This window comes from Protomyctophum bolini (genome assembly GCF_963924005.1).
Source record: "Protomyctophum bolini genome assembly, chromosome: 20".
NCBI lineage: Eukaryota > Metazoa > Chordata > Actinopteri > Myctophiformes > Myctophidae > Protomyctophum > Protomyctophum bolini.
This window is the reverse complement of record NC_137881.1, coordinates 10,077,382-10,101,471: the sequence shown is the minus strand read 5'-3', so window position 1 is coordinate 10,101,471 and position 24,090 is coordinate 10,077,382. Positions and strand designations below refer to the sequence as shown.

General features: G+C 43.6%; 1 protein-coding gene across 1 annotated transcript in view; it reads left to right on the top strand.

Annotated features, from left to right (window-relative positions):
- The window catches only part of LOC308335713 (adhesion G protein-coupled receptor L3), a 276,097-nt gene that overhangs the window by 50,771 nt on the left and 201,236 nt on the right, over positions 1 to 24,090 (top strand). Inside the window, exon 3 of the mRNA XM_080792874.1 lies at positions 22,982 to 23,195. Within this exon, the coding sequence (XP_080649000.1) occupies positions 23,141 to 23,195 (55 nt within the window). The 5' untranslated portion in view covers positions 22,982 to 23,140. The remainder of the gene's footprint in view (positions 1 to 22,981; positions 23,196 to 24,090) is intronic.

Genomic DNA, 24,090 nt, shown 5'->3' with positions numbered 1-24,090 from the left:
ATTTGATTCCTTGTTCTGGAGCCCTTGATCGAAGACGAGCTTTGCTTTTAATTTGTTGAGCCACATTTTTATGTATGTCTTCTTCAGTCTGACATTTGTTGCATAAACCAAAGAGATTCTCTGATAAATCTACAAATCCGCTGCTTTAATACATCTGCCTGACTAATGCATTAATCGTACAGCAAATATTTACCACACTGCTTTTTTTCTTTTTTTAGACAAATCTCAAGCAGTGCTTGTACCAGTTATGTGGGGGCCCACTTGCAATCAGTGTTGTTTTTGGCAGCAAATTTAGATGTAGTAGTTTAATAGTTTCTATTTAGTTTTAGTCACATTTTAGTCACCTGGAATGTCTTAGTGTTAGTCTAATTTTAGTCGACTAAATATCATACGATTTTAGTCGACTAAATGTACAGTTGATTTAGTTGAACAACATGTATCTTGGCAGCGCAACGCGTTGTGTGAGCTTGTAGATCTGCTATTTTCAGCATGCAACTAATTGTAAAATGTCTTATAGTGGATCTCTTGTCCACTAGTCCCTTCCTAACATTTTAGTCTAGTTTTTATTTGTCAATATATTTAGTCCTAGTTTTAGTCATCATAGCTTAGTTTTCATTTAGTTTCCATTTCGTTTTCGTCAGTGGAAAAAGGTAGTCGACGAACATTTTTCGTCTTAGTTTTAGACGACGAAATCAACACTGCTTGCAATACCTTGCAGGTTGAGAACAGCTGATATATATATATATATATATATATATATATATATATATATATATACACACACACGTAATTCATATTCAGATGGAGCTCTTAAGAGTGCTATCACTTTTCTCTGCATGCATGGCAAACGTTTCCATTTAAACCTGCTGTTTCTAACTGTGGAACACAATCAATAACTCCAGCAGAGAGAGTTGGTAACCACTGTTGAGATGAGGAAAGAAAATTATGTTCTGTTTGATATAAAAAGGAAGTTATCATACCATACCGTGAAGCTGTTGAAAGGGTTTATATTTGACCTGTAAAGTTGTTTTGCTTCCTTTTCTTGGAGACAAAACCTTTGTTTGAACTGAAACTTAAGTAGGCCTATCTCCAGGGTGTGGAGAGTTACCGTTTGGAACGACAACTCTGTATAACTTAAGGGGTGTGCCAATGACTTATGTTTTTTTGCCCAACTTTTCAACATTTTATCCAGGACAACAGATCAATACGTTACACTTGGTTAGAGGCCCCTGGTGATATATTACTCGCCCCTGACACGTGCCGTTGCCAGGACTTTCTTCCCTTTTTTTCCCTCCCCAGGCAGATGAATTCATAAGCTCTTGTGGTGAAATGTATCGCACTTCCAAACCTCACCTCCCAAGCGGAGGCGGGGTTGAATACATACATATTAACAGTGAATAATGTTTGGTCTGGGAGGGAGTACTCTGATATCTCACTGAGTCCATGCCATCCATTATTGTGTTGTCAGATTTGAGCCTAACCATCTATTACAATCCATAATACGCTGATGCCAGGACAGTGATGTAGGACCCTGCATACCCAACCACATTTCTCATTGTGCTTCACATCATAGATAAAATGATGTGGCCCCAGTTCTACGCCCACGCATCTACCTAGAACTACAGCCAAGAAAGGTCTGCTTAAATGTTTATGGTGAACCTACAAACAAACCTGGTAGATTATGGCATAACAGAGAGCAAAAGCGGCAAAATATTTGTGGAAATCGGTGAAATGAATCAGACTTTTTTTTACTGCATGATCAAAGACCAAGCTGTCTAGAGAATGTATATACTAACTGTATACTCTTTGTATCTATGTACAGTACATCTGTCTCCTCAAAAGTAGACCAAACACAGCTCCATAGCGTCATGAAGAAGAAATGCCTGAAGTGAAAGTCATGAAGAATGGGAAAGTTGGGAAAATAAATGAATAAATGGCATTCACAGAGGCTATCCGGGTGTGTGTGTGTGTGTGTGTGTGTGTGTGTGTAGTTGCTGCTTTCTCAAGAGAAACATTGCTGATTCTGAATGTGGACAGCCTTACACAGAGCGCTTGGTGTTAAGTGCTTAATATTTCATTCGTACATGATGTCTGTTGTATGTTTAATTCATTAGTGGCTAGACCTAGGGTTGAAGTGGTTAACATATTATGTTCCTACTTCCTTGACTGGGGTGCCCCAGGGATCTATCCTTGGCCCTCTCCTTCCCCCCCCCCCCCTACACCAAATCTGTTCACTCTCTACTGTGTATTTGTTAGATCTGCTAGATCGCCACACGTTGGTCCCAGAATAGGGACGCAAGAGTTAATGTGTAAGCAGTATGGGTTGGTGCCCCAGACTGTGTCTTCCGTGAGGAGGACACCGCCCACGGTAAGGCCTTTAGGAGGGCCATTCAAGCTGCAAGCGGAGCCTGCAGTATATTAAATTAGGTTACTATTTTTTGTATTTTCGGACTGACAAATCTGTTTTAAAAACTAAACTAAAGTGCAACACCGTTTCCCTGCCGGTAGAGCCTGCGGAACCATTGCGACTCAATAATCCGCCACTCCTGAATGAAGTGTCTGGTGCTGGGAGTCTGGTGCAACGCACAGGTCCTGCGCTGCACCTGGTGAGGGCAGGAGTGGACCTGGTGAGACGTTGGCGGGTCAAGCCACAAAGCCTAGTCCTTTCACGCACCCCGTCTTTCCCTATTGGGACTGTTCGAGGGCAGCTACTGGGACGTAAGTCGGGACTTGATCAACCCGGCTGGGTCACCTGATTGAGGGGTATGAAGTTGCGAGACCCGAAACCCTGATGACCTTGTGATACATCACTGAGGATACGCTTTTTAGTTCATACATACATACATATATATATATATATAATATATGGTGTCTACTGCATGTTTAATTCATAAGTGGATATACCTGCTCCATAATATGTTAATGGTCACAAGTATGAATATTTTACTTAACTTGTGTTACATGGTTTATGGACGGTGATGCCACCATAGAATCGTGAAGGATTCCTTTTCTATTTGATTTGCTATAAGAAGATGTTGGGGTTAAGTGGCTGTAAGCACACATTTCATTATTTATTCATTAACATTGATTTCTGGCCATGCCTGAGTGTTTTTCTTGCTTAACTGCATGGAAACATCATACAGTATAGGATTCTGTTTCATGCTGCAGTTTGGTGAAAGTGATTTTGACCAAATTTTGACCACTTAAACCCTCTATACTCAGACCTTACAACTGTACTGTTCTTTTACACTCTTTTTTTTCCACTTTGCCAACAACATTTGCCACAAATAGCCCCAATATTCCCTCCAGAATATGGATGCTGGGGTTCACTTTAAGTGGCCAATAAGCCAATTGTATTTCCAGTATGTGCTCTGAAGTTATATCTGCTAATGGTTCCACAATTTTACCGGAAACATCCGGTTCTCTACCTATACCCAATTCTCTCTGAATATCCAATTTGTGCAACGGTTTGAATGTCATGAAATGTCATAAACCTTTTGCGACCCTTATTTTCCAAAGAGATTATGCAAGTCGTTTTGTACAGTGAAGAGGGCCACGCACGCACACACACACACACACACACACACACACACACACACACACACACACACACACACACACACACACACACACACACACACACACACACACACACACACACACACATGCGTGCGTGCACACGCTGCATATGGGGTTGTTTAGATATCAGATGGAGCTCTGGGCAGTAGGCGAGGTCAAAAGCTGTCACTGCCTCTATGCGGATAACACTGACTGCAGCAACCTAACCACTTAAGCCCTATATATACTTCATCGCACAATGAATAGTGAAAATAGCCGATCTACAAACTCACAACGGATTGCAGTGAGCTTGTAGATTGCCTATTTTCCCTATTTGATTGAATGAATAAATTCAGCAATCTGGGGACACCAGGGTTAATGTGGCTAAGCATGAGGAACTGGAACAGTGTGGCCTCTGGGCGTTTTCATCACACCATACAGACATCTTCACATGGCTGAGGTGAGAGAAACGAGGCGCAGAACAGTGCATATTCTCCTCATCAGTCATCTCACAAGACAGTCCCTCCGTCTGGAGCGAGAGAGCATGAAATCCATTACACATTTAGGCTTGTGACTACACCGCATTCTGAATGAATGTTCCTCAAAGCAGGCGAGCCGTCAAAACGGAATCCATCGGGGAGAAATTTCCCATCTCCCAGGCCCCCGTTGTTATGAAGTGGAAATGTTTTATCAAAATGGCAGAAATGCGCAACTGTATAGCCCATTTTGACCTGAGATCAGATTCTAAAAATGTCTGTAGTTCTTCGATTTTTCAAAAATAGCAGACCTACAAGCTTGTAGCGCGCCAGTCTGTGGCGCGCTATGAGCTTGTAGATCTGCTATTTTTCAATAGCTAAAGCATAACATAATGCTAACACCAAAAGTGGTTCCCGCCCAAAATGGGCTAATTTACGACTTGTTTGTGCCTTGCCCATATGCTGTCCATACCGTCAACCTTCATGCTCAGAGCATTGCCCGGTCTGGTGGGAGTTTTGTTTTGCTATCTGTTATTCTAATGATCCTGAGTGCGAATGTTTTTGCATGGAATTACACAAATTTGCCCTGAACTAATGATATTGTTTTTAGAGCAACAAGGGGGGGAAAATGCATAAAGCTCTCAGCCCAAATGGCACTCGCCTACATTATCACACAAATGTACAGTTTGTACACCATTTAAATTCACTAATTGGTTTGGGGTTCGTCCAACCAGTTAGCACAGGATAATGCTTTTATTTCCCTATCTGCGGAGCAATGCTGCTCATTTTATTTCATTTTTCTAAGTAGGCATAAGTGCAGGATTTGATGAAACCCCTTAAATTCAAGATAATGCCACGTTTTTTTTTTAGAAAATGCCAAGCCCCTCACTGGTAGAAGTGGGGCAAAAATAGCACCTCTAAGAAGCTGCTTTCAAGCTCACTTGTGAATCTTTATATCTTAAATATAAACTGAAATTAACCATGACCATTCTAACTACGTATGTACATTCTTACTATTCGGCACAAACTTTGTCCCAATGGCTATATGGGGTAATAAATACGAGCTCCCCAATCAATGTCTAATGTCATTAGACTGAATGTCATTAGACTTGCCAGCCTGAGGTATCAGCTGTGTGTATTGGACGTCTGTCAGTGTATAGACAGACACCACGCCACACTGCGCCCAATGGGCTGAGACCAACTGGCCTAGGAGTTGCATGCCAGATTCCCCCAACCAGGCCCAGGAGTTGCATGCCAGATTCCCCCAACCAGGCCCACAGATTCTCCTTCTTCATCTTCACGTCGGCTGCCAGCAAGTCACGAGAGAGATTCCTGGCTTTGCTCCCCTCTCTCCCCGGCAGTCATCCTACAGAGGCGAAACTTCTGAAATGAATTTCCCCCTTCCCGTGGCCAGCTTGAACGGAGAGAGGGGCGGTAGGGCTGGTGGAGATGGTGGCTGAGGATTGAGTTTCTGAGTTTGCTTTAAAGATTACCCGCACCCACCATCCTCCTCCTGATGGCCTGTTGTGCAGGCGGACTAAGATTCCCCTGTCAGATTGATGCAAGGGAGAAATGAGGAGAATCGAAAGAGAGAGGCCGGAGGCTGAAAAAGTGCCCCTCACTCTGGCTTTGGGCACCCTACTATGACAGGGCGCACAGCGGCAGCCAATGGGACCCTCCCCAAGAAATAGGGTCCATATTGTTCCATGGGAGAGTCAGAGTTTCTGTGCGAGGCTTGATCAAAGGGGCTGGTAGACGGTGGAAAGAGGGCCTCTCTGAGATTAGTGACACAAAATGTTTTGACACGGATGCCACTCAGCTGCCACACAATCCTGGATCCCCCCAAAAAAAACTTTTAAGTGAGACCAGATGGGAAGGCAAAGGAACCTACTGCTATACCGGCACCATTCTTTTTGTCTTGCAGACCCTTTGCAAAAACATCCTTTGGCACCGAGGAGCTGACAAGAAATCTGATTAACCACCACCAATGAATAGAAGAACCAGTGGAATTTCAATGCTAATGCATTTCATTCCGGTGCTGTTGTTGACGGTACGACAAGTCCACTTTGACTAAGGATAGTTTAAGGTTAATGGTTTCACATTACTCTTAAAAGGAAAGAAGTTACAAGCTGACTAGCCTTTAACACAGCCCCGGACGTTCTCCTGGGCCAAATTAAATACAGGTTGTTCTCAAGTCCTGCATTGGTATGCCTTAGCACAGTATTGATCGGACGAGGGCGGCCTATGCCATCAAGCGAGAGTCTTCTGTTATCCTGTCGGCATAAAAAGGGGGCAATCTCATTAAAAACCTACTCTGCTGCGAGTAGGTTTGCAAAACGTCCACACACTGTGGGGCCTTTGGTGCTCTCGAAAGTCAAAAGCAATCATTGACTTCCTTGCTTTCAGTCTTTTCTGTGGAAAGGGGCGGAGAAGTGCTTGAGGCCATGACATAAGTGAACGAATAACATTACAACAGAGGGCAATTAGGAAGTGGACCTGGGTCACAGGGCGAGAGCATTTCAAGGTGTGTGTGTGTGTGTGTGTGTGTCTAGTGAATTTAAGTATAGTAGAATTTGCAAAATAGACATTGTAAGGACAATTTTCCTGTTTATTATTATTTTGGTTGGAGGGAGGGAGAGAGGGAGCAATTCAGTGACTGGAAGTGCAACCTTATGCGAGTGCCTGAGTGAGTGAGTGAGAGAGAACGAGTGAGCTATTGTTTGTGTAAGAGCATAATTTTGGAGGGCAAGTGGTGTGTGCACTTCCTTGTGTATTCTGTATTCTATCCAATTTCCTGACCGCCACCCCGCACTGCATCGCATACAATATATCTGGATGCTTTACTGCTATACTCACACTGTAGCTCATCTTAATGCTCTGTCGGTTTACCGGTATATGTTCTTAGTCATCCAATAAACGATTGACAGGCCTATTTCCTCACTCAGACAGTAACCAAAGTCCTTTTCAGAATAAGATAAGATTAACCATCATTGACCCGTTCGTGGAGGGAAATGCAGGTGTCGCAGCAGTGGAAGTGCAAATGGAACACAGGAGACGTATAGGTACGAGTAAGAGTCGAGCCAAACCAAGACGAATAATATAGATAAAATCTAAAATACTGAGCTAATACCGATATCTGCACTTCTCCAGTGTATGTACAGTAAAGCAATGCATAGATGAGTGTGAAGAACGAATGTATGAATCAATATACATAATTATGAAAGGATAGGTGCAGTCTATCAACAATGAGTACAGTATATGGGTGGATATACACTGTCCTTTCAACACTGATTATTATGAAATGTATGTAGTCTGTCTGTCTTGTAGATCCGCTATCTTTAAAATCTTTGAAACATTATTAAAAAAAGGACCGGTTTTGGACATACATGGTTTCCACCAGACGGCAACGATATTTACTCTCTATCAACAGTATAGCCAGTGAATATAAGTACAGTCTCAGACAGTTATCCTTAACAGGCCTCTGTCAAAGTTGTACAGTGAACATCCTAGTAGTCCTATTATGTGCAAGTGGACCGTGTATGTTGCGTTCACACGAGGCATATACAAAGATGCAAAGATGACAGCACATTTGTCGCTTTGTATATATATCTGTTGCTCACACGGTCGTTGACGTCATCACACACGCGTCCGTAGTGATGTGTATCGGAGGGGCGGCGGCGGCCCGGGGGGAGAAAAAACTAAAACAATACAGCATAGAGTCTCAATTGCAAGTCCTTTTGTACCTATTATTTATATGCATAGGAAACAATGGAAACTGGCTAGAAGAAGAAGACACCGCTAGCTAGTTTTTGTCACTCAGAACAGGGTGAAAAAAAGCGGGCAGGGGGAATAAAAAACATTGCAGCTACAGTTGTAGCTTTGTAGCTTTGCATCTGGAAGTTGAACGCAGCTCAGCTTCAGTTTGTATATTTTGCAGCAGCTACAAATGTCATATTTGCTTCGTAGCTTCACGTTGCTGGCTTCCATTAGCAATGAATGGTAGATCTGTCTTTGCATCTGCCCGTGTGAACCCACCAATAGTCCAAGCAGGAGTCAAAGGGGAGGTCAGTGAGAGACTATAGGTCAAGCTTGTTTGTGGAGCCTGAGGGCTACTGGCACAATAGACTGGTCTATTATAGCCGGCGTTTACATCTTGCATCTTTGCATCTGTATGTACAGTATGTGCATGTACGCCCATGCATGAGCTTATATGGACCACATTTCTGATCACAAGGCGCCGGAGGCTTGACATTCGTTAACTGCATCTTACTGTTATGTGGCTGAGCCCCCTAACACCTCCCCCACACACACACACACACACACACACACACTTGGATTTTGACAGGTTGCCTGCTGAGCCAGTCCCAAATACATTTTCCTGCTCATCTGTGAGCCATGCCACAAGGTGGCGTGCGTGTGTGTGTGTGTGTGTGTGTGTGTGCGTGCGTGCGTGCGCTTCACGCGACTCCCTGAAGCGTATATCATGTGCATGAAAAAGCAAAACCATGCGGCCTCCCGCAACGTCTCCTTCACCACCGCGCCGCGCCACAGATGTACTTCATTTACATTCTGACATGATGCTTAGAGCAATCGCACCTCCCCCCTGCACGCCATGCAAAACACGGCGACATGACACTCTCACTGATGGCTCCAAGGCTGGTGTCAATGTGATTCTATCTCTGTGGTCGGCCCTGTTCAATTCTCGGAAAGCCCTGCGTTAGCAGATTTGTACTTCAGACTAGCTAGTGCCTTAATGTCTTAATTAGCGGTAGTCGGCATCATGCATGAAAGTACACCGCTACGTCCTAAATGGCTGTTTCAGTTTGTAAATAGTACGGCTTGGGTGTCCCGGCTTAGTGATTTCCAGTAGAGCACATGTATGCAGCCTATATGTCACTTAGGGTATGTATCCCATTTCATGCTATATGCCGTTGCATGTACTATAAATCTTGAATCACTTTCCGCCATTCACTGGATATTGTCACAAGAGCTTTAAAGAGGTGCATATTGTAGCTGATCCTTTTTTACCAAAGCTCACTTTGTGAATCGATTTGAATTAATGTCACGTAATACTTTTATGGACAGAATGAAAAGCAGACTGAGTAAGAAACTGTTTTCACACACAAGAAAGAAAAGAATGTGCAAAACCTTTCAGCTCAGACAGTTTGCCTGAAATCAAAGTCGATATGTTTACCATTTGCATTTCAAATTACTAAGATAGCCTTATTTGGTAGATTGGTAAACCATTTTCATGTCTATATAGCACCTTTATCCAAAATGCTTTCATAATGTGCAATACGTTCATCAACACACTCTTACGGTGGGGGCAACCATGCAAGGCACCAGCAGCTAGGGCGAATCGAGTCGAATCGATCCAAACCGCCCCTCTGCTGCCTGAGCCACAGTCCCTGGTTCCATGTTGAAGTATAGAACATTCTGCTCCTGCTCTATATCCTGTCTGCTATTCGCAACTCAGACCAGACATGTTGAGCCCAGCTGTGATTGGTCGGACCTGAGCACATTCACCTCGACAAGAGAGGGTAGTATTCCCGTCTCTGTCCCACGAGTGTTCACCAACTTCTCCCAGACCAATCAGAGTCCTCATCAAACTCTCATTCGAAGTGGTCTGAAGAGTAGCCACTTCCTCCTCTACTTGTTACTTCTCGTCTGACACCTCTCTTGCCTCTGGCCTGGAAGAACAAAATTTCCAATTATAGATGATTATCTCTGAGCATTTTCTGATGAGTTGGGTTCAGGGAGGAAGTGAGGGGTTGGCAACCCCAGTGGGCTTAGCGTGGGGTGTGACTTGAACCATAATGATTCTGGAAATGGTTCTCAGGACTTTGGCAGGGCTGCCAGCTGTTTCTAAGATAGATGATTCCAAGTTGTGTATGGGCTCACTTGACCAAACCTAAGGGGTCCGTAAGAATGACCTGGACTTGTCAGAGTTTAGCATCATCGTGAGTACAAGTACATCCTTATGCGCGATGAGGCGAAACAACACTTTTGTTGTCAACACAAAAATATGTCAGAATTGTCAGGAGAATTGCAGTACACAGTACATACAGTAAAGTATTTTTGTCGATTCAAAATCGGTACAGTTTCCCTTTTTAAGGTTATTAAAACCCTTCTAGTATTCATAAAGTCACTTGACAGCAACTTTTGAACTTTGGGTTAAATAGGCCTTTGCTCTTCCTCAAGCATTCTGCTCACCGTCCACAAGTTATTGCTCAGCCAAAAGGCAGATCATTGGGGTCTAGGATTATTTTATCATTTGAGAAACATTTCAAAAACCAATATTTTATACTGATCTGAGCCCTTCATCTTTTCGTTTGACTTTGACTTCTTTCTCTTTTCACTTGACTACAAAACATCACAAAATGCTCCATTCATCGTCTCGTCTTTGATCATATTTCACCCATTTTAACCTCCCTACATTGGCTGCCAATCTCTTTTAGAATGTATTTAAATTTGTACTCATTACACGTACAGTACAAGGCCAGGTCGGGTCTTGCTCCTTCCTACATTTCAGATCCCCCCCCCCCCCCCTATGTGCAATCGCGCAGTCTGAGATCCTCAGGCAAAGCACTTCTTCTCTGTATTCCAAAGTGCAGGCTAAAGACAAAAGGAGACCAGGCTTTAGCTATCAGAGTTCCTACACTTTGGAAATGCCCTGTCCCTAGATAACATTGGCTGCCAATCTCTTTTAGAATGTATTTAAATTTGTACTCATTACACGTACAGTACAAGGCCAGGTCGGGTCTTGCTCCTTCCTACATTTCAGATCCCCCCCCCCCCCCCCTATGTGCAATCGCGCAGTCTGAGATCCTCAGGCAAAGCACTTCTTCTCTGTATTCCAAAGTGCAGGCTAAAGACAAAAGGAGACCAGGCTTTAGCTATCAGAGTTCCTACACTTTGGAAATGCCCTGTCCCTAGATAAAAATCCATGCTAAAAACTCACTTTTACTCATTTTAAGTGATCCGTCTCCTGTTGTCTCTACATGTGTATTTTATTAATAGGTGCTATACAAATAATAATAACCAGTAAGACGCCCTGAGGGCAAGAAGCGAGCTCGCCCTAAAGGCACGCGTCCACATGGGTGACGGCAGACTGCTGGGCGAGCGCTGGCGCTTTGGCATGGGGGGGTCAGATCAACATATGGAATGAATTCTGTACTGGTCATACTCTCATATATGGGGCGTGTGTACAGGGTTTGATGAGGTCAGATCAACATTATGGAAAGAATTCTGTATTGGCCAAATATGGATCGTGTCACGAGGCGTGACGGACTGACATAGTAAAGTGCGACCTACAGTCGCAATAAATAATAATAATAATAATATATTGTAGACGAAGCTTTTTGTTTCCTTTTTCTTTTCTTTTCTTTTTTTAAATCTTTCTGTGGTAGATGGTGCAATTCCATGACAATATACGCACGATGCCGTGGTGGATGATTGAAATTGTGGTGAGAAATGTTCCCTCCCCTAAATTCCCCTTCCCTGAGAATGTTCCCTTCCCTGTTACTTTGTGCTTTGTGAATGTATGCCACCTCCTCCCACTCATTCAGTTATGAATTGAAAGTGCACACACACACACACACACACACACACACACCGCACGCACACACACCTGCACCTTTTTTCCCCCAGTTATTAAATCTCTCTCTCTCTCTCTCTCTCTCTCTCTCTCTCTCTCTCTCTCTCTCTAATTGAACTGCAGAGTGTAGTCCAGGTGGAACTCATTTGAATTCCCTGTGGTCATGACCACTGTGGTTGTTCGTAACACAGTCGTAGCCCTCATTTCCAGACCATTTACAACGTATTCCTGTTATTGGTAACACACGTGCTTCAGTCATCATCATGCTACCCAGATGTACGCTATAGCAATAAATGGTACGAAGAAAATGTAGCACAGATATGCATGCCATTGTGGGCAATAAAAAAATGAACAAATTACGTTTAGTACACTGTATGCTGCATGATTGAATCGCATCCTTCATAAACACGCGCGGCGTAGTCGCATCGCTATAACATTTACCCCTTTCAAGTATGGACTCCAGCAGGTGACTGGAGTCTCTGGGTACAGTATCAGATAATGATATTGAAATGCATGCACTGCTGGGAACAGTGTTGTTCACATTGGAATAGCTGTAGCTCGTTTCGGAGGCTGAGCTCAGATTGCTTGTTGCTGAAACATTTTCTCTCCCTCTCCTCGCCTTCCCAGATCCGTCAAGGGACTGAAGGGGGTAAAAACAGTATGCAAATGAGATTGGAGGGAATACAACATCATGGCAAGAAATTAAGTCCTCAAAGTCAAAACAGAAATACAGAAGTGACGTCACCTACAGTAGCATTCTTTAAGCCTCTGCCTTTAAATATTGCTCAAGCTCATTTTAGGTTGTACCCAAACATCGTATCGTAACGGAAGTAATTAGGGAAATAGGTGAGCTTTGTTTAAAAATGTATGTGACCCATATGTTGTTTTCTTTGTCAGCCTTTGGAGCTCGGTTACAGTGCTACCTGTGGTTTTCAACTGACTCTTGACCATATGCTGTTGATCCTGATGACTGATAAGAAGTTGACATAACCACTTAAACATAATTTACCAGAGTCCCTCAGGGGTCTCTACAAGGCCCTCCTCTCCCTTTTGACCTCTACACTAAATGTCTTTGCCGAAAAAAGCCAACATTGGCTGTTTTCGATGTGGGTTTGCCCCAAAATGGGGCCACTCGGCTTTATGTGGTTAAGAATGCCCCTCATAATTTACAAATCAGCGGTATGGATACACACGGCACCAACGAACACACACACACACACACACACACACACACACACACACACCCCTTACTGGACGAACATACAGTGCAGTTTAGTTTTCAACCAGATCTTGAATCCCAAATCAAGCACAGTGTGGGAGCGGGCAGACCTAGCATGCCAGTAGTGTTGGTGCCAAATGGGCACAGCATGCCAATCGCTCCCGGTAGGTGATTAGTGGCCAACAGGTGAGGTTGTCATGGTAACATGCCTACACCAGCCACTATGATATAATGACACTTGAGTACATTGGAATTAAGTCAACAGTATATGCCCCAAACGCCTCTCTCTCTTTCTCTCTCCCTCTCTCTCTCTCTCTATTCCTATCTCAATCTTCCTCCTATTTATCTCACTCATCTCGCTCTCTCCCCTCTCCCTCTCCTTCTCTCTTTCTCACTCTATCACCTCCCTAACTCGCCCTCACTATTCATTCTCAATCCCTCCTTTGCAACCCCCACACCCCTGCCCCATCTGTCTCCCCACCTACTTTCTTTCCCTCTTATGTATTCTGCGCTATATATTCTCTCTCACGCGCACACATTCTAGTCACTCGCTTTCTGAGAGAGAGATATTTGAGCCTTGCATCAACTGTTGCCCTGGCTTTAAACCATGACTCTATCTGCATTTATTCACTAACTGTATGTGTGCCTAGCCTTCCATTCCCCTCCCCGTTGAAGCAGTGTAACCCACCCCATTTTGTACCCCCACATAATATTTGTAATGGTAATACTTTTGTATTTGTTTGCCAGCTGTTGTTTTCTATATGGCTCGCTCACTAATGGACATGTGTGTTTCAGTTGTCGCATGGTTGGAATTCGTTGAGTGTCAGGGGACATTGTAATTTCTCTGTAATATGCGTGTTTGGGAGGGCCACTGTTATTTAAGCAGTCACTCACACTCAACAAGGCTGTCACGAAGCACCATTCAGAAAAGCGTACGGGCTAAAGTTAGGGTCATTATCTGTCTGTCAGTGGCTAGCTGTCTTGAGGGCCTTGTGTGAAAAAGCAAATGAGTGCAAAGTGAAACGGCGAGCCCCTAAGGATCCATACCATGCCATGAGAAAGTACCTAACGCCTCCTCAGAGAACCATATTACCGTAACCTTATTTTGTCCTACCTTGTAATACTGGAACGGCATCGCTTTGAAAATCCAGTCCTATAATAGCATACAGCATATAATGCAACAAAGATGGCAGTCAGAGGGCTCGCCTTAAACACATCAGGATTGTTTAAGAAGCAGAATAATTGTGCTGAAAGAAATGTATTTGAAGGTAGACTGTATTAAAAAAGGAACAGGGCCTTTAATCATACCGGCCACATTTTATGATGTGGGAGTTCATCAATCAAATGTTGAAGACAGCGCGCTTGATTCATATTAATTTCATGCAAGACCTGATTTGCATAAACATTGTGTCTGCCTGTTAAAAAAGAAAATATGAAGCCCTCCCTATAGTCCCTACTGTCCTGATAAGCATCTAGACATGGAATGTACAAAAATCTGAGCCATGCTATTTAACCCGGGCAATATGATCCCACTTCATTACATAGCGTTATGTGGGAGGGATTCACACAGGCGTGACGTGTAACATCATACTTAGCTTGCCCCCATCAGATAACATTGAGGGTCGGGTTTCACTTTGTCGCGCTGCCTTTGTGTAGCCTATAGCGTCCCTTCTGGATTCATGACAGACATCTTTGGTTTCCGTATACTGTAGGTGAGAGGGGCTGACGTTAGGCGGTGGCACACATCTTAGATGTCAGCAAAGATGGCTATCTCCACAGAGCTGGGTCGGAACAGGTGTTGTTGTGTCTGACTTTGTAATGATATCGAACATTTAAAGGAGCATTCAGTGATTTGGGTGATTTGGAAAATCCCCCGGTCCTCCTCGGTAACAAGATGTGCACATGCACGCACTACAGTGACAGGCCAACAGCACACACACCAAGGCCCGCCCCCGCTAGATCATGATTGGCAGAAGGCCCCTCTCTATCCTGATTGGATGAAGGCTGGGCCAAAATCGAGACAGGGAGGAACTCCTTATATGGTCAGCACACTCTATAGCAGAGAGGATTATCACAACGAAACAAAAAAAGTGATATTTGAATTAAGTGAAATCACTGAATATACCTTTAAGGTGTTTGCAGACTGCTGCGTCTTCGGACCCGAATATCGCGTCAATTTGCAAGGCCCGCAACGGAAAAATGCAGCTGTGTGCAAACTGATTTATACGATCTACAAGCTCACGCCTTGTGAGTTTTGTATAGATCGGTTATTTGCTTTGTAAAATGCTGATTCTAGTTCCCAGACAGACATTTTAATTGGCCATTGCTTGTTGTTGGAGAAAAAAACCTTTTAATTTAACTGTAAAATGGATCGTCACAGGTCCATTTTAACACATTTACAGTGTTGGTGTTCAGTGATGCTGTTACACGGTGTTGCTGACGATCACGGTTTGAGAGCCAGTGACATGCAAACCAGTTATTGTGTATTTGAATATGTAAAGCTTTTGTAAAGCAGTTCCATTTGCCATACCTGATTTAAGTTTTTATCCCCTCTCATAGCCCAGAGCTCCTCATTCTGAATGAGGTGAAGAGGGACTTAATAGTTGAAAGTATTTATTTTTTTTACAGAGGATGTTGAATGGCCTTATATCATCTGAGTCATTGAATGTCTTTAGTTTGAATACAATTTAAGCTGTCCTTGGAAACCCTCATGGGTGGATGAAACACAAAGTTTTTATGTTTGTAATGTGTCAGATCACATACAGAGTGGTATTGTTGTGGATTCTAGCTCTAAAGCAATCATTATTTTAATTTCCTGTGAACCAAATAAACAGGGCTTTCTTTTTAATGTTATATTAACCAACAAAAGACGAGGGCACAATGCCAACCCCAGACATAATGCCCTTCATTTTGTTTCGCTGGCACACCTGACAGGTGCCTTGGAACAGGAGGCTGTTTTTATTTAGGCCTAGCATTTATTTAGATTTCACGCTGAGCCCCTCCTGAGAAACAGCTAGTGTTTTGTTGCGGGCGTCGTGTCATTGACAAAGCACAGCAGCTCAGAAAGCCTAATTGCAAACACAGCCCGTTTGACTCTCTCCTAATATCATGCTACTTGTAGGAGAACAAGGGAGTTATCACTGTCAAGTTAGCAGGAGGTGTGTAACGGTGAATATCCGAGTATAATAATTATTTTTGTTTTGTTCCTTTTTTCGTTGAAATGTTCTATTTAGCCGTGAACCGGTGCACCCATGAGCCCTTCCAGCGGGGGGAGGAGCCGGGGGAGGCCTTATTATAAAGGAAAATCAATTAGCAGAGTTCATTATGTAACCGTGTTACTTGAATATTTAATGGAAATGAAGCAATGGGTGAAGAACTTGACCGTGTAGAGGTCATAATTTGAATAACAAATGGATGATCTATGATCCATTGACTTGATTTCTTTGTGCTTCCCCAAATGTTTTTTCTCCATCATTTTTGTTCCAATTTCTTACCCCCAAGACATTCACCGATGATGAGAAGGGAAGAAAAAAATATACATAAAAACGCTTGTTGTGTTTGAATGACTACCCTTGAAACATCAGTGCCATAGTGTATCATAAGACTTTTTTTGGCAATGCTGGGCTGCAGTTCCGTCTTGTACTACTTTTTTTTCCTGTCTTGAACTAGGTCCAAGCCCTACTCATAAATATGCATTTTATGATCTGTGTTCTTTTGCCGCTTGTGGTTTGTTCGTGTGCCTAAGCTCACACAATTTTTTCTTTGTTTCCCTTCTTTTTTTTTTTTGTCAAGAGCAAATTTAACTACTGTGATACAGAAGTGTTTCAGTGCCATGTGATAATTTCTAAGCAACACTCGTCGTGCAAGCATACTTAATGTGAGATACGGTGGAGTCAAATACATAATACACGGCCGCGCTCACGCACACGCACAGATGCCGCTCGAGCTCTGAGACACAATCTGTTACGCCCACACGCATACACAGAAACATAGACTTTTGGTTCCACAGAGCCACGACGGCATTGCATTGTCATTGTCTTCTATCATACGCCCATAAGCCCATGTCTCCGGCTCCAGCTTGGTTTTGCTGTGTTTTTGTGACCCATTTGGCATCAATGCCCTGCAAAAAAGGCCAGTTGTCAAAGCTCAGGCTATGTGAAGTGTGTGATTCATGTGATGTGAATCTGTGATGGTGTCTCCTTTGATATAGCCCAGAGGTTCCCAACCACTGGTACTAGTACCACTGGTGGTACTTGAGCCCCCCCTCTGGTGGTACTCGCCCCAAAAAAGGGGAAAAAAGACAAAAGTGGAATGAAATATTTATTACTACGTATATAAGCTCTCCAGCCGTGCTGAAATGAGTATGACACGGACAGCACACTAAAGGCTCATACATAGTCTGGATTTTCGGTGGTGGGGTGACCACCGAACTACAACATGACGTCACGAGCCGCGGTGAAGAGCAAACCACCGCCACCGCTGAGTCCAGCCCTTCTCTCTGTTTTTACTCACCACCGCTCAATGTTATTTCGCGGTGGTCGCGGTGGTCAGCTCACCACCGAAAATCCAGACTATGAATATGCCTTTAATATAGAAGATTTGAGAACGGATTAATCACATTAGAAATGTCATGTGCTGCTTAGTGATTAGACTTTGAGTTTTGTCAGAGCAGCAGCATTATTGGCTTAGGAATGGAACAAAAAGGGCAGGTCTACACTCCTGTATTTTAACAGTTATTATGGTGGTACATGGAGAGACAAATATTTTCTGAGGAGGTACTTCAGTATAAAAAGGTTGGGAACCAATGATATAGCCTACTGTATATCTAGAAACTGGGTTTGTATGTTTGTGCTGTATGTTTGTGCTGTATGTTGTATGTTTGTGCTGCAACGACGGGTTTCTACCCGTCGTTGCTGTCGGGTAGAAACCTTCTATGTCCAAAACTGTTTCAGGAAAGAAACAAGTATTTAGTCACAAGCTCTCGTTAAATACTTTTCTTTGGTTCAATATTAATAAAACCCACAGACGCACTTAACCATTTTCACTATAATTGTGTCTAAATGAGCACAAGTAGCAGCTCTAAAGGCATTACGCCATACCTGGTGAAGTGAATGTGAAGATTCATGAAGACTGAAAGGTGGATTATAGTTTGATTATCTGCATGCAAAATCATATTTTGATTAATTTAATCTCTCAGTTACACCAACATCGTTCTTTGCTTTTGTAATTGGACTGGAAGGCCACCCTATTACAGACGTCTTATTCTAATACGTTGCCCGAGAATTCTTTCGACATTTCGTCTGTCTGTTACCAATTTGGAAAGTGTCTCAACAATAAGCGTAAGGGCCAATTTGCTGTCTGGAGTCTGGACAGCGCGTTTGAATTTCATTATGCCACCGCATGTGTCTTTTCAAGTGTTTTGGAATAACATTTGGACATAGTTCTTGTCAAGTCGGTCCAAATTATCTGATTTCATGCCGTATTTCCTTTCCCTCCCCCGGAGCTCTCAGGGCGTTTTAATAAAAAGTGCCGGTCGCTTTTGAGGAGGATAATCTCCTCCATCGAATAATAACAGGCTCTCTCACATTGCTATGCATTGGTCCTTAAAAGCCCTGCAACCACGTAAACATTGTCACTGTCGGGCAGAAACCTCATATCTCCAATAGAGCGCCGCAGTCCCTCCCCCTTTCAGAAAAACGAGTGGCCCAGGAAATGAAACCCCAATGCATTCTCCCATCGGCACTTTCTTATTTAATTTATTTAAAGACGGTTACGCCGCGGACAAAGCCAACTCGGATCGTGACAAATCATGACAATGAACACAATGTTTTGGGCCGATCAAATCATTTATAAGACGAAAAACAAAACAAATAGTGTTGTCTCCTGACTTTCTTTTCTTCTTTCTAATGATTTGATCGGCCTGCAATACTGCAATGTAGAAATACAAACATAAATGATCTAGAAGTGTAGTGAGCTTGTAGGTCAGCTATTTTCACATTTTGTGATGTGTGTGTGTGTAGTTTTCATAAATGTGAAGATTATTAACAAGAGCTTGTAACTAAAGAATAACTATACATTGGATCGTTTGGAACACAGGCAATTCTTTTCCTGAATAGTAAAACTGTTGGACATATGAGGTTTTTCCGACAGCGGCGGTATGAAACGCATAAAGAATTCTAGACAGGAGTGAATGTAGTGCTCGGTTGCCAGTATATTCAAGCTGCGGCACTTGGCTTCCTGCCAGGTCTTTGCTGATGACTACATCAACCTCTTAATAATCTCCAAATGTTCTGCTTATGCAGTGACGGCAATCGTGATCAGCCTGCTGTCTTTCTCTCTACCCCAACCAACAACCTGAATTATGCCCCTTCAAATCTGACGTGGGATTAAATGTGGAATCTGGATTAACCACATGAACCCCAGTGTATTTTGGGACACTGGGAATGTCGTACTATAGGCGTCTAGATTGGCTAGTTTCCGCAAAGAGATTTGATGTAGTGAGGAAAAACGAGGGGACCATTATAGACCGCGAGGAGACCTCGGCTAACAAAAGGGTATAAGGTGTAAACAGGTGGCTCCGCGCCATTTTGGAAGTAGCTAGAAGTAGCTAGATGTAGCGAAAACACCCCAGAGGGGATCGACAACAACGGGAAGTATGATTACTTCCAACGCGACAAGCGACGGGACCGCGATGGGCCGTCAAAAACACAATCTTTGGTTAGAATTGGAAGCATTGATTTAGATGTTTTAAGATTTTTCCTCCCATCCACTAAAATGGAGGGGGACCACTTTGGATGACGTCCCAAACGGAAATGTTGCTTAATAGATGCTACCAGCATGTAGACGGGTATGCTCCGTTATGATATGATTAAAGACGGAACTTTTGATTAATCTCCGTCCTGGGCGCGGAGTGGGATGTCCTTCCAAATCAGATTTTTATAATCAGGGTAGGGATTTTTATTCTTATTATAGGATTAAGAGCCAGATTATGAGATGGCCAAAATATAATTTCATGTTGTGCCAATATGCAGTTTTATCAAGCTAGGAAGGACATGCACAAACATGGGATGAAAACATGAATTGGTGTAGAAGATTTAGTCAACGAGTGATACGTCATTAGAATTTAGCATTGGATCTTTTATTGGTGCCCATTCGGTTTGTCCAGCTGTGTAGGCACTGCTGTCCTTTGCTTTGCGGTTTGACCCCTGGTAACCAGATTGTCTGACGTCCTACAATGGAGTTATCTCCCTACAGTAGTGAGTGGAATGAATGCCTAATGCCTTTTCAAGGGGACATTGGTATTGGGCACGCTCTTTGGATGTCATCATTCATTTTGGACAGAGATATTACCCCAGATACTGGTCAATACCAGATAATACAGAGGGTTTGGATTGCTGAATCACCAAAGCTTATACTTAACCATAATATGATGAGATGGTTCTGATGTGGGATAATCATTGACTCTCATCTGGCTTACTACAGGACTGTATGTTCGTACTTTACATAATAGCTCATGGAGATGTATAAACTTCTGTAATGTAGTATTTAGTGAACAATGCACCGATCGGCACATCACAAGTGTTATCTTTCACAACAGCCACGGGCTCATGTACTGTAGCATGCGCGAGACACATTTTATGTTAACTAGCTTGTCGGTGATGTCATTCGCTGGTGTCTGGGTGTGCACCAGAGTAGGCTCTCATGAGCTTAGCCAAGGTCAGAGAGACACGTTTGACTCATGTAGCCGAGGGAGTATCCATGGCAACCATTTTGTTGTGTGGGCTGTTTTCCGGCATTTTCACATGTACTTACATTCACAAATCACGCTAGAGTGATGCCAGATTCTTGGATCCGATCCCAATTTTGGAGAGTCCTAGACCACGATTATTATGTTTGGCAAAATCTTGAAATATATTCGATTCCATTTGATTCGTTTCTGTTTGACAACATTTCACTATAAACTAACGAACCCATACAAATAAACGCATTATATTACTTATAGATTGATATATCAGTGGATTTCTGATTCCAAATACATTCACATTCTGCTGGATCTCTGATGGCAGTTACCGTCAGGTCTAACAAAAATATACATGCATGCAGGGACGTGCACACATATACTGTACATCAAAGGGGGCTTGAGCCCCTGCCCTTTGTACCCGTCTGTAAAACAACTGCCCTCTCCAGACGATAAATGCAGCATTTACGGTGAAAGAGATGCAAAAATGCCACTCCTTTCCATGCCATTCCGCGGAAGGCAGCATTCAGGAGAATTGAAAAGTCTTCTGAACTTGGAACGTAGCATTTTGCGTTGGGACAAATCCATGTCGTACACCAGTAGATAAAGAGTGCTGGGTTGCGACCTGAAAATAGCTCACGCATGCTTGCAGATCTACAAGCATGCGTGAGCTTGTAGATCTGCTATTTTTGTCCAAAAGCGCCCTCTTACGCGATTTCAGCCCCTGTTGCTGTAACACTCTCTGCACGTCTCCTTATTCACATACAGAAACATGTCATCCACATGGACCACAATGATGTGTGGTTCATTTCCCTCCCTCAGTGGGGGGGAGGTGACACTTCGACGGGCGAACGACAACAACAGACGTCCATAAATGCGTATCTGCGGTTTGGCAGTCGTAGTGTGTGGTTGATCACACCCTCTGTGGCTTTGGCCGACATGGGAGCTTGAGCAACTTGTTTGTCAAGGGGTGACAATTTACAAGATGACTTTATTTGTCCCTAGGGAAATTTGCCTTGGACATAACGGCTGCCACATAAAAAAAAAATACATACAATTAGAGTGCAGTACAGTGCAGACATGAGTGCATTCAAGTACATGCAACACGGCCCCTCATTTCACACGGTTCTTGTGTCCTGAGTTTTGGACAGTGGTTCTCAAAGTGTGGTCCGGGGACCCCCCAGGGGTCCTTGAGGAGAGTTCCAGGGGGTCCCCAGCTAAATGATAATTAGGAACCAAATGGACCTTTATGGGTCTGTAACTCTGAGAGTGTACAAATGGACAATTGGACCCTAATGGGTCAATTTGGTTCCATTTGTACACTCTCAGAGTTAAATTAACTTTGATTTTATAATACACATTGGGGGTCCCAGAGATAGAAATGCCATTAAATGGGGGGTCCGTAGCCTATAATTCAGGTCAAACTGGGGGTACTTGAAATTAAAATGGTCAAAAATCACTGCTACTGTAGAGCGGTAAAAACCTTCTCTTATGGGGGCATTGGGGGTCCCTGGCATATATTTTCTAATGGGGGTCCACGGGGCTAATTAGTGTCAATTTGGGGGTCCTTGACATGAAAAAGTTTGGGAACCACTGGTTTAGGAGACAAGGGATGAAACCTTTGTATCCACATTCAGGTATATCTTTTCCTGTATTTAATTGGAACCCAGCAGAGTCTACCTGAGGGCAACGGTTCATATCCTTTGTACAGGAACGTGGGACGGGGTCAGTCTCCTCAAAGAGCTGTGTGCGGGAGGGATGTGCTCCCTCACCCCTTTCACTTTCATCGCAACTTCAAACACGCGCGAACTCTAATGAGAGCATGATGAAACAATGATGCATTTAAGACGTGCCTTTTCTTCAGAGAAGGAGCGGTAGAGGTCTGCGGTTGCCTGGGTGGCTACACGGCACAGCGCTCCACAAATACTACATGACAGCCTTTATTGTGGGCTCGAGAAGCCAGTCCACTGTTGTTATCGTGATTATTCCTTGGGGCCATTTGGCCTCTGGGCTGTGACATCATGTGTGGGTCTGACGCTGTTGTTTTTAGTTTTTAGTCCTATAGTCGCTTGAATGGTTTTCATTTAGTTTTAGTCACATTTTAGTCACCTGGAATGTTTTAGTGTTGGCATACGATTTTAGTCGACTAAATCTGCAGTTGATTTAGTCGACTAAAAGGTATTTTGGCGGGCCTTGATAGTCGTAATGTTTTACACACACTTATTTTTTTTAATATATTATTTAGATTTTAATAATGAATTGAATTTGTCTCTGAAAGTGTCAATAAAATAGTCATTTTGTTGGTTATAGCCACATGTTTCCAAATAGTCCACCCTCACATGCACTGCTGGACCTAACCAGAAGAATGTTCTTATCTGTTCCCTCCCCGATAGGCTTCGGACGCCGTCATCCAGCCAGTGCAGCGGGACCCACGGTGGAGGGGGCGTGTCGGGAACCCTGGGTGCTGCTGTGTTGTGGCTCACGCCAGCATCGTCTGACCGGACCCCTCTACTGGGACTAGATCGGGCAGTGGGCGGTTAGAGGAGGGTGCCATGTGGACCGCACGCCTGCTCCTCCTCGCCAGCCTCTTTGCACCAGCCGCTCTGGGTAAGTCTGGCTCCCCGGAGCTGGCACACAGTTGTGTGTGTGCGTGTGCGTGTGTCTGTGTGTCTGTGTGTCTGTGTGTCTGTGCGTGCGCGCAAGAGATTTGAAGCAATAGCTGAATCTCAACCCACATACACACCATTTTAATTTTCTACATTTTGTCAGCCAATGATAAAAAGCCTTGCACTCTGGAGCCTTGTTGTACTTGAGTCTTCAGTCAGTGTCTCTGCTGCTGCTTCTCTCGCTAATTAGCGGTTTTTAACAAACTCCACTCAACTTTCTTTTCCTCCCTATTTTTCATCTCCATTCTTTGCTTCAATCTCTCTCTCTCTCTCTCTCTCTCTCTCTCTCTCTCTCTCTCTCTCTCTCTCTGGCTTCCTATTTTTAGATCTGTCTCTCTTGGCTTCGAGCTCACTCTCCTGGCTGTATAATATCAAAGAGCCATTAACTGTACGTTGGGTTCCCCTTTTCTTTTCTTTTTTTCCTCTCCTATTTCTTTGGGTGGGGGTGGTGGGGGTGATGGGGGTGGGGTGGGTGGTGGGGGGGTTGTGTTAAGAGTAGTGAGAATCGCAGGGGAGGAGAAAAGCTCTCAGGCTTTCATGGTGTCACTCATTATGTTAAGAACAGGAACCCTCCATGGTTTCTCTCCCATTAGCCGTGTGTGCGGAGTGTAAAGTCAATTAAGGCATTTGAATTCTGATTTAAAAGAAGTCAATGATGGAGGTGGAAGGATGTGTGTGTGTGTGTGTGTGTGTGTGTGTGTGTGTGTGTGTGTGTGTGTGTGTGTGTGTGTGTGTGTGTGTGTGTGTGTGCGTGTGCGTGTAGGAGGCCAGAGGGGGTCAAATTCAAGTCAGCGTTTCGATGTTCACAGTATTGGGAATGGGGCAATGGCCCATAA